The following is an 11,059-nucleotide window of genomic DNA, read 5'->3' on the forward strand; positions in this document are numbered from 1 at the left end:
TACCTTTGCCTTGTGTAAATAACCTCAATATCTATTCAGCATACTTTGGAGAATGCTCAGCGATGCTGCACCTAAAGTCAAGGAATATGGTGCCAAACTCCGAAAGAACAGTACTTTTGGTCTATAGCAGCCAATCAAGTATTTCTCTTTACGATCCCCATACTGGAATTGAAACAAAAAATGAAGGAATCCAATTTGTTGTTGTGGGTAACACAATAACCAATTATCTCTCCTGCAGGGACATTTGTGCATTATACCCACTTATAATAAAAATATAAATTTACTAGAATATCCTGAGAAATTTCTGCAAATAAATGTCTGACACGATAGATCATCATCATTTTTCCTAATCAATGCCGGGATAAAATAACCCTCTCAGTAAAGGGAATGAAGGCAATAGGCAACACCTGCATAGAATACAAAGATTTAGAAAACACGTAGAACAAGTAGGGCTATGTAAACCCAACTGAAGGACAGAAAATGATCTCCTGCTCGTTGTAACCATTCAGAATCCTACAGTAAGTTGAAGAACAAAACTAAGTATTTGAAAAATTGCAGTGGGTAAGACCAATTACTTTCCTTTCCTCCATTAAAAACCAACTATAGAGCTTGATGGGTCAAGTCAATCAAGACAGGTATTAACATCCACTACCTACTTATATCTCTAGGGGACCCCAACTGCAAGCTCTCCCACTAGAATTACTGGTTCTGCCAATAACCTCAACACTACAAGAGTTTCCCTCCTCTTGCTCCATTTTCCAAAAAGATGAAGACAGACCTCTCTGGAGTGGTTGCAGCATTCGGACGTACCTGCAAAATCAGAAGCAGAGACCTCACAATAAAAATCCAGGATAGGTACAGGAAATCTCCAGGAGATTATACCTTCAAAACAAGAATGAATTGACCCTCCAATAAGCACAAGCATGGAATGCAGTTTGGTCACTAAAGTAAGTCACACTCAGATGTAACACAAAGAAATAAATAGATAAGTTGTAACTTTAAGGCAAATTAATATTTACCAAGGTGCAAACACACGTCCCTGAAATATTGATATGAAGGAATATTAAAAGACTATGCTGGCTGTTATCTCCACATATAGACACAGGTGATCTGCTTGAAAGAGTTCTTCCTCTCCTGAATCTGAGAGTTCTATTCACCTGTAACAAAAGAACATGCACAGACAGGGCTCTACTATATAGGCAACCAAAACAGTTCAATGACAGGATGGGAACAAAGTGAAGAATGTGTAGGGCTTAAGATACTACTCACAGCCCTGCTTTACAGATTGCTCAAATTGAGAGGAAGAGAACATTGTTAATGCCTGTGCAGAGATAAAACACATGTTCATAGTTTTGTTTGGGAAAGCATTTGTGTGAGGTGACCACAGGTTTGAATTGAGGAGTTTCTAAAAAGCACTCAAGTCCAAGTGTGTATAAGGTTCTTGTGAACACAACAGCCCTTGTCAGAAGTTCTGCTGCCTGCGCTTTTTGGCGTCCATTGCGTCCAGGATAGGTTGCCTCTTTGCTGTGTACCTCTGCCGCAGTTCCTCAATTTCACGTTCCATCATAGGGTCCAAAGCTTTCAGTCTCATCTGCAGCTCCTCAAAGCTGAGATTCTTAAGCTGCGGGCAAAATAATGAAGCAAATGAATAATAAAATAACAACTATATCCTATTATCTTATACATAAAAAAAAAAAAAAAAAAACAACAATAGAATAACATTGTCTGAGAAAGTGTTATTTTTAGGGCAAACAACTGAAGCGCATTATTTTAGGACACAGATGACAAATCATCCATAGTGGCATCTGTCATGCCAATATAAAAGAGCTCTGATGTTTAAGATAAAATAAACATTAAGTCTAATTGAATTTCCTGCGGCTCCACTGACAGCGGCCATTTCTCATGTGATGCCGATGGAATTCCTGAATGTCAGGGACGGAGGAAAGCTAGTGTGCGGTCATCTGCTGAAAACCCATGAATGTTCTTGAGTGTGAAAGCGAAGGGCTTTACTGAATTACATCTATGAAGACCATTGTTCTACAGTAACCCATAACGAGTAATTGGAATTTCTATTTCTTTGGCATGCTTCGACTGATTCTAAATGATGATGATGCTTGACTGGCTGCTACATGTTGTTGTACTTCACTGTTGTTGGCACCATCTTCAGAGGTATACACAGTAGAGATGCTACAACAAATATCTGGCTACCATTTGCTAAGATCATATGCATCAATGCTAAACATAAAAGTTTTGCTTTAGATTACAGCCTTGGCTTTCTGTGTGCACCTTAAATGCCTCTAATTCAGTTAACTCCTGGAATTGGCACCTAGAGGACTAGCTCCAGAATAAAGTGAAAACATGTTTGTTTGCATCCTATATAGAATCTGCTTTAAAATATATATATATATATATATATATATATATATATATATATATATATATACACATACATACATACACACTATATTTATTTATTAGGGTTGCATCAATACTGGTATCGGTACTAAGCATTTGCACAAGTATTTGTACTCAAGCGAATGCTCCGATACCTAAATCCGATACCTTTATGGGGCAAGTTTCCTGTATGAACCCTGGCTTGTCATAGTGACTTCAGCCTGGGTTCACACAGGAGAGGTGCAGGAAACCGCATGTGATTCGAACATGCGATTGTTTCAGTGCATTTTTAGCCCTTTCATTTTGTATGGGCTCAAATCACACCGCATGTTATTGGTAAATTATATTAGCAAGTACTTAAGCACAAATATCGGGACTTGTACTGGCTCCTAAAAAAAAAAAACACAGGTATTGATGTATCCCTAATATTTATCCTTTTCTAAGGCTAAATTTGTACTATTTTACAATATATTCTCTTAAAACTGTACTAGAATCTATCTATGCCAATGCCATAAAGTTGCCACTAAGGGAAACATGTGACTGATGTTGCTACACCGACTGAAAAGCTCTGCCACAACCCCAATCTCCCATTTGGCTCTCATCTTTAAAATATTTTCGAGACCAAAGAAAAGAGTGTTTTAAACATCTCAAAAACAGAAATGTAGGAGTTTGAAAGAAAAGACTTCTAATAGCCTTGCAATACAGAGATATGGGAAGAGGTTAACAAAGCTTGAGTTCCATTTAAAATGGTGTTAAATTTTTTGATTTCTAAAGAAAAACAGAAGCTGCGATTGACATCACGGTCACGGAGCAGATTTCAAGTACCCTGCAGGGTGTCATTTCATCTAACATGAGCCGCTGGAAGATGCTATATTTTATTGATCACAGCTTACATACACTATATTTTCTCGACAAAGCTTCCGGACATAAATAATGGCTTCATGAAATGGCTATCTGACTGATGATAAAAACATTCATTGTGATTAATGCACTTTGTAACAAAGACCGTTAAAATGTTGCCTCTGAAAGAAGCAATTAACTAGTTGGAGAGTGCGAGTCTTTCAGAACCCAACACTGCGGCACGCCATAGTAAATCTCAAATTTACTTTATTGCATGATTGAAAGTCAAAGAGATTATAGGGTGTCTTTAAAGCACATCTGAACTGAAAAACAATAAAATATATGGCAGCTTACAAGTCCTTAGAAGTAGTGGCTTTCTTTTTTTTTTTTCAAACTTCTTCCTAATTCTCACTTGGTAATTCTGTAAATACCATTCTTCCCATCCAAGCTTTTTTCTTGATTGTGTCTATAGGGGCAGTGATGGTTGCCAGACAGCCTGGCTTCAAATATATGCTTGTGTTCATCCCCATTACATGTTGTATCAATGGGGCATCAACCTTTTTAACATGGAAGAGCGCTAGCAAAAACGTTCCAATCACTGAGAACCCCAGATAATAATGAGTTTAGGTAAAGCTCATGGTACATTAGTGCAATGGTCACTAGGAAGGATGCTACTTACATTTGTGGTTATAGGGGAAGAACCCCCCCCCCACAGATAGCCAAAGGGCTAAACATATCAATGCTGTCAATGAATATTTATCTAAAGCCTGGTACACATGGGCCAAATATTGGCTGGTTTCTGTTGAACATTTAGCCTGTGTGTAACACCAACCTGTCCGACAGAAGCTGGAAGACCGGCAACCGATCAGTGCTGGCGGAGCTGACCAGTGTGTTCTGGGGGGGTGCAGCTCCCCTTTTGGAACACAATAACTCAATAACTCAGGGGGGAAATGGTGCTCATTGTACTAACATTGGATAGTTAGTACAGCAAGCTTTTTAACTTTTATTAATATTTTTTTGTTCGGCCAGCCCACTGGCTTGAATTTAATATATATATATATATATATATATATATATATATATATATATATTAGTGTGTATCAGGCTTAAGAGGCAGAAATTGTCCATTGCTCAAGGAACCCCTAGAAACCTCTGGAGGAACGTAAGGGTTCTACGAAACCCTGGTTGAGAAAGGTTGGACTAGACAATTACAAAAGAACAATAACATTGTCTTTTCTTTATTTTCAGTTCACAGGAAACGACAAGGACAATGCAAGATGGCAAGATCGCAACAGGTATTTTCCATAAATACACAATAAAAGACTGGCTGCACACAAAACATCAAGCGCTTAATAAAACTTCACTAAGAAGTCTCATCTGAGATCTCCCTGCTCTTGGTTCTGGAACAATAGCATTTTGTTGAACCCTGGTTTGTAGGTGTGCAACTTTGTGCATTTGTATTGCCTGTACTCATGAATTTTTTTTATGCAAGAACTTGTTCAACTCTTGGATGTTTTTTGTGGATTCGTTCATGAGAAAAATAATAATTGACACTAAGCTTATAGTTAAATTTTTCTAATTTTAAGTATAATGACCAATGATAATGGTTTTGAGACACGGTCTCAAGATGAAAAATGTACTTGTTTGCTAAAAATGTTTTTTTCATAAAAAAAAATGGACTTGATGCTTTTCGTGAAGAACTTGAAGACACAACAATGGTGATATTATGTGGAGGGTTTGCATCTAAGAAAAACCCACAATGGTGCGAACAGGACAGGATCACACAGGGCTTTGCACTGCTAGTTTTAAAGATTAGGTGGCCTCTATCCAGTGGCCATTTTTGGGACAGGTCAGGAGTTTTTTTTCGTCACAAAAGTGGCACAAAGGGGCAAAAAAATGTTACACAGCACAACCCTCTATGATGAATCAGTAGAAGAAACCTTTACCAGTTGATATAATTATATTTCCTTTTCTGGGCCTCAGGTACATCACCTTCATGTGAACAGGAAATTAATTTGTATCAGCATCAAGAATGCCACAAAAAGACGCAAAATAATTTTCCTTTATTAAAAAGCTCTGTGCCTAGAGCGAAACATGTCAGAATACAACTTGTGCCTGCTGGCTATTTTAATAAAGGAAGATTATTTTGCATCTTGATGTGCGCAATTGCTGTTGCTCATACAGGTGATGTCTTTGGAGAAGGTAAGCTGAGCCAGCATCTGAGATACGATTGTGCAGTGTGGTGCCTGAACTCGCCTGGAGCGGCATGTAAAATATATGGTAATGGCAAATTCAGATTGTTTTCACAGAAAAAATGTTTTACTAAAACAACAATGGGTTTCTATTTAAGTTTTAAATACCTATTGAGCGATAAGATCACAAGCCATTATTTGGGACAATCATCTCTTCTGCAGTTACATTCAGGATTTTCTGCTTTAACTGCTAGGCAGTCTACTATCCTGTAAGTGAAGCAATGATTCAGGGGAAATGTCACACAATGAGACAGACCCAGGTCATTCTCAGTAAATATGCTTCACAGTTCCTTCCTTTTTAAAGAGTGGTAGTGACATCACTGCAGCTCCTCTCCATTAGCGGCTGTCACACACTGGGACTGCTTCTCATTCATAGTGTCAGGGAATAATTAGACTCTGATTTACAGTTCTCTCTGCACATCTGTTTTCTACCCTGAAAATGACAAAGGCAAAATGGCTAGAGCAGGCCTATGTTAAAGAATATCTTTGTTCCTATGGAAATGCAGGATATTGTTTTTAAAAGGAGTCACTAAAAAAATACAATTATTGCTCATAACCATTTGTTTGCAATGTGAGGTAACATGCAGTGCAGTTTCCAGACATCTGGATAATAATGTTTTTGAGCCCACTATTTCCAACATATCATAATCTGACAGTATGGTTTTAGAATAGAGCAAGTCCTTTGTGGGAGTACAGCATTTCATTCCTGGTTTAGATCATCTCAGCTATGACCATATTTTGAGGGACAGTGAATGTGCACCCCCTGCACCTATTTTCCATTACTACGCAGCCCTGCACCCTTTACCACCCTCCTAAAATAAAGTTCCCCTCTGCTTCCCCTACCACCCTCTTCCAATACTACGCAGCCCTGCACTCTTTACCACCCTCTTCTAATACTATGCAGCCCTGCACCCTTTACTACCCTCTTACAAAACCATTCACCTCCAACTCTCTTCTAACACTGCTTACCCCTGCAAACTTTGCACCCTTTACCACCCTCTTACAATAGAGTTTACCTCTGTTTCCCCTACCACCCTCTTCCAAAACCATTCACCTCCAACTCTCTTGCAACACTGCATACCCCTGCAAAATTTGCACCCTTTACTACCCTCTTACAATAGAGTTCACCTCTGCTTCCCCTACCACCCTCTTGCAAAACCATTCACCTCCAACTCTCTTCTAACACTGCTCACCCCTGCACACTTTGCAGACTGCAGTCTTCAACTGCTCACAGTTTACCTGAAGTGTTCCCTAAAGAGGATCTTCGGTCATTTAAAAAAAAGAAATAAAAGCCAGCAGCCGAAAAAAACACTGTAGCTGCTGACTTTTAATAAACAGACACTTACCAGTCCAGGGATCCAGCATTGTCCTCACCTGGGCAGGTTTTTTGGCTGTTTTTAATAAGTGGTAGAGGATGGGGGAGGAGTAGGAACAGCGGAACTTCCGATTGTAAGTGAAGTTCTGCTTTAAGGCAGGACTCCTGCACCTGCCGGTGGAGGTAACAGGGGCTGTGGATTGAGACAAATGACTGAGCTACTATATACAACTGCGCACAGCTTAGCCCACAGTTCCAGGCGAAAAAATGGCAGGAAGGACAGTAATGCCCAGAAGTAACATGGTTGGTAAGGGGGCTTCAGAGGAAATTGGACAGCCTAGCAAGAAGGAAGTTGCCTCCCAGAGCTGGGCCACAGATGTGCTAGTTCCTACCTGGTGCTTGAGAGGCATTGAACTACACAACCCATTCGATGCAATGGAATGTTTGTAGTCCAAATTAGGGATGGGCAGCCTAGGGTGACAGATGCTGTGCACTTTGTGCCCCTAGAACAAAAGTATGTTACGGTCAGGATCTCCAGGCATGTGCCACATCCTTAACGGTATATTCACCATGAGTCCTGCCTACACTTAAGCCTAGTGCACACGTGGCAAATGTCGGGCGACATCAGACGGTTCAAAAGAAATCGGCCCACAAACGGCCCTTGTGTTCTTGTGTTCAGCTGGCTTCTGTCGAAGGGGCATGTCAGAAAAAGGTCTGCCTACTGGCTCCTGAGCGGGACTGGCTGAGAGTGTTCTGTCAGGAGGGGGGGCACCCTCCTGTCAGAACACAATAACACAGCAGGGGAGATTGCTGTGCTAACATCGAATTGTTAGTACAATGGCTCCAACTTCAGCCGTGACTTTTTTTTTTTGTTCAGCCCACTGGGTTTGACGGAAAAAAAAAACAAAAACTATTAGTGTGTACCAGGCTTAAGTGTCCTAAGGTGACAGTGATCACTCATACATAGATACAATATACAGTATCTATGGAGAAGAGTTGTCACACTAGGATAGGGAGTGTTTTAGGACATAAGAACACCTCCCTCTTTCATCATCTCCATAACAAAGGGGGGGGGGGGGTGTTTTAAAGTTCTTACAGGTAAAATGGACTGGGCTGGTACCACTGCAGAGTGCACAAGACAGCATTGGATTTTAGGATCCACAAGTTTTTATAATGCACTTAATGAACAGATATAACCAATGTTTAATGGAATACCTAACAGGCAAAAAGGGAGAAAATTTGAGAAGTTAACTGTTGGGAGTTTATGTACATTTTAAATAACATACCATAAAAGAAAGGCAGTATGGTACTGTAAACGCAACCAAAATAAAAGCACTGCCATCTACATTTACTGCTGAAGTAAAAAGTGCACCACGCTAATAAAAGAGGACAAAGATAAAATATATAAACACTTTGTCATTCTAATAACACTCTGTTGGTATTACAATGTTACATGGATATATTCCATTGATATAGTTATCAAGCAGGAAGTTTTTTCAGGTACCCTGATGAATCAGATCCTACATTTACATTATGGAAAGGAATATCTCACAGGGAATACTGAATTTTAGGCCTATTCTGCATGGGCTTCTGGTAGAAGCAAATGTTCAATAAAGTCATTACATACCCATTCGTTAGTTGTCAGTATACTGAGGAACATAAAAAGATACAGTCTGGATATAACACTTTATGACAAACAATATACTTAACATATTGGAAACAGTTTGAAATTGCTTTGGAGATTTATACTTAATGCACACACATTATGAGGAGTATTTTTGTAGAAATGCCAATAGCAGCAAACATCTTTTAACCCCTGTTCACATCAGGCCGATTTGACATGTCAAATCGCATGCCAAATCTGAGACTTTTGCCGGCAATGGCACTGTCCAAAATGGCTGTGACGTAGACTTTTTGGCGCCCCACAGATTCCCAAAAGTAGTTCCTGCACTACTTTTGGCGACTTCAGGGGTGGTTTCAATAGACATCAGAGCATGAACCCGCACAGATATCTTTCAAATCACCCCCAAAGTCGGACTGAAATGCCAGTTTGAAACCATGCAAGTTCAGCGGAACTCTCACGATTTCAAACCCGCATTTAGTGTGAACTTAGGCTCAATGTGGATCTTAACTGTGCCCCATAAAGGCAAGCAAGGGGCTAGTCCACAGTATTTGGCCTGTGGTCTCCTTGCAGCTGAACTTTTCCCCACTGCTGGCCTAAAGCAACATTAAAGCTTAAATTATTTTTAAAATGACAAACATGTCATACTTTCCTGCCCTGTATAATGTTTAACAGAGCAGCCCTGATACTCCTTTCCTTGGGTCCCCTACTGGCGACCCAGGCTCCTCCTCTTTGGCAAGTACCCCCATGGAAAGCAGCTTTCTATAGGGGCACCCGTGCGGGCTTACTCCTGAGGTGCCCTGTCTACTGAGACAGAGCGAGTGGCTCGGCCCTGTCCCCTGCCAATGGCTCCCATTGCTATCAAACTGCCTGGGGAGGAGGGAGGCAGCAGTGAGAGCCGCTGCTCTCATGCGCGTAGCTGGTTTGGATTGGGTTCAGATAAGAATAAGGGGGCTGAGGGAGATTCTGCAACATATAAGGTTTTTCACCCTAATGCATAGAATGCATTAAGGTGAAAAACCTTAAGGCTTTAGAACCACTTTAATATGCCTTGTTCTCTCTGTGTGTGGAGGCGGCAGTCATTTTTCTGGAGGAGTTGGGCTTTTTTTTTTTTTATCAGAGCATGGTGAAGACCAGGTGCTCTGTGAGGTAGAAATGCATGAATAATTTTAGTGCTTCAGCTGCGAACTGTATATATGAATTGTTCCACAGTGCTTGCAGCTTCAGTGGTAAGTGAGATCTTGTTTTTTAAGCTCATTTTCTACTCGTTAAAAATATTTAGGTAAATTAGCATCTATAGCCTGCCCACAGGCTTACTGTATCCAAATGCTATGCTGCTGATATAGTCTGCTAAGTTATGGATGGGGTCTAACAAGGGATGTGAGCAGTTTTGACAGAAATGTGTGAGCAGAAAGGACATGCACTCCATCTTAATCAAAGGTAGTAGTGCCAGGTATATTTACTGCATCTCCTTGCACTGCTGGGCAGCAACGCGTATAGGGCAGTTGCAGAAATGTTACTTTGCTTCTAAATATAGATGCATATAAACAAGAATTTAGAAAAAATGAAAGTTACTGACTTTTTTTTTTTTTAAATGCAATCTCTAGATTTGTGATCCTGATACTGGGTTAAATAGGCTAGTGAGTGAGTGACCTAGCACACGTGGGACATAAGGGAGTTCAAACTTTTCAGTAGAGTTGTGCTCAGGCGTTCCACCAAACTGATTTCTAACCCACACTCGAAACTCCCATTTTTTTTGTACTTCAATGAGCTGCGGGTTGGGTTATTCCCCTTGCCACAGCTCCCTTGAGCTGCAGGGAACGACCCAGTCCACCACCTACAAGAGTACAAGAAAGCAGGAATATGGAGTTTCAGTTAGAGATGAGTTTGGAGGATACCCAAGCATCCACACATTAAAGATCAGGAACCAATTAGAGTAGTTCCTGATTACATGATCTCTATATAAGCTATGGCATAGTTATCACATGCAGGCTAGATGAATCCTTGACAAAATACATTTTTTTGCCTACAGATGGCACTTCAGGTGCCACTGTAGTGTGGTGATGGCAGTGTGCCCGTGTTTACTACTGCAATTGCTAGATACAATTACCCAATTTACAAAAATAAATTACATTTTTTTCATGAATATTTCTGTGCATTCGTCAGCCTACAATAAAAAACAGAGCCAAATGTTACAATGTACCAAATAAAAGACTTCTGTATTTTTTAAAAAATATAAAAGAAAATAAAAAGGAGGGGTTTAAAACAAGCCAACAAAGGCAGCTCCGTTATCTCTGCCCAGTATGTTGCTGCAGATGTTCTGCCCTTAAAAACATTTGCAGCACTCTCAATGATTCCCTCCCCGCACTTCTCATTCTTTGCGACTTTCTTATGAGAGTCCAATGCCTTCAAACATTTTAGATATTATTGTCTTGCACTCTCATTTGTGTGTTTTGTCCCCTTTTATAACCCTTTGGAAAGGTACTGAGATATTCTTATATTACCGGTCATGAAACACAGTACATAAACTGTACATTTTTTTTTTTTTTTTAATGAATTGTAGTAAAACATGAAATAAAATGTTTCTTGCTAGTGGGCATTTCAGGTACAGTAAGGCAGCGTACATAAACTTGGACA

General features: G+C 40.1%; 1 protein-coding gene across 1 annotated transcript in view; it reads right to left on the bottom strand.

Moving 5' to 3' along the window:
- Positions 1-206: 206 nt before the first annotated feature.
- The window catches only part of STK3 (serine/threonine kinase 3), a 450,433-nt gene continuing 439,580 nt past the window's right edge, over positions 207-11,059 (bottom strand). Inside the window, exon 11 of the mRNA XM_082257854.1 lies at positions 207-1,621. Coding sequence (XP_082113980.1) covers positions 1,463-1,621 — 159 coding nt within the window. The 3' untranslated portion in view covers positions 207-1,462. The remainder of the gene's footprint in view (positions 1,622-11,059) is intronic.

Source organism: Pelophylax lessonae, assembly GCF_965119305.1.
Source record: "Pelophylax lessonae genome assembly, chromosome: 5".
Lineage (NCBI taxonomy): Eukaryota > Metazoa > Chordata > Amphibia > Anura > Ranidae > Pelophylax > Pelophylax lessonae.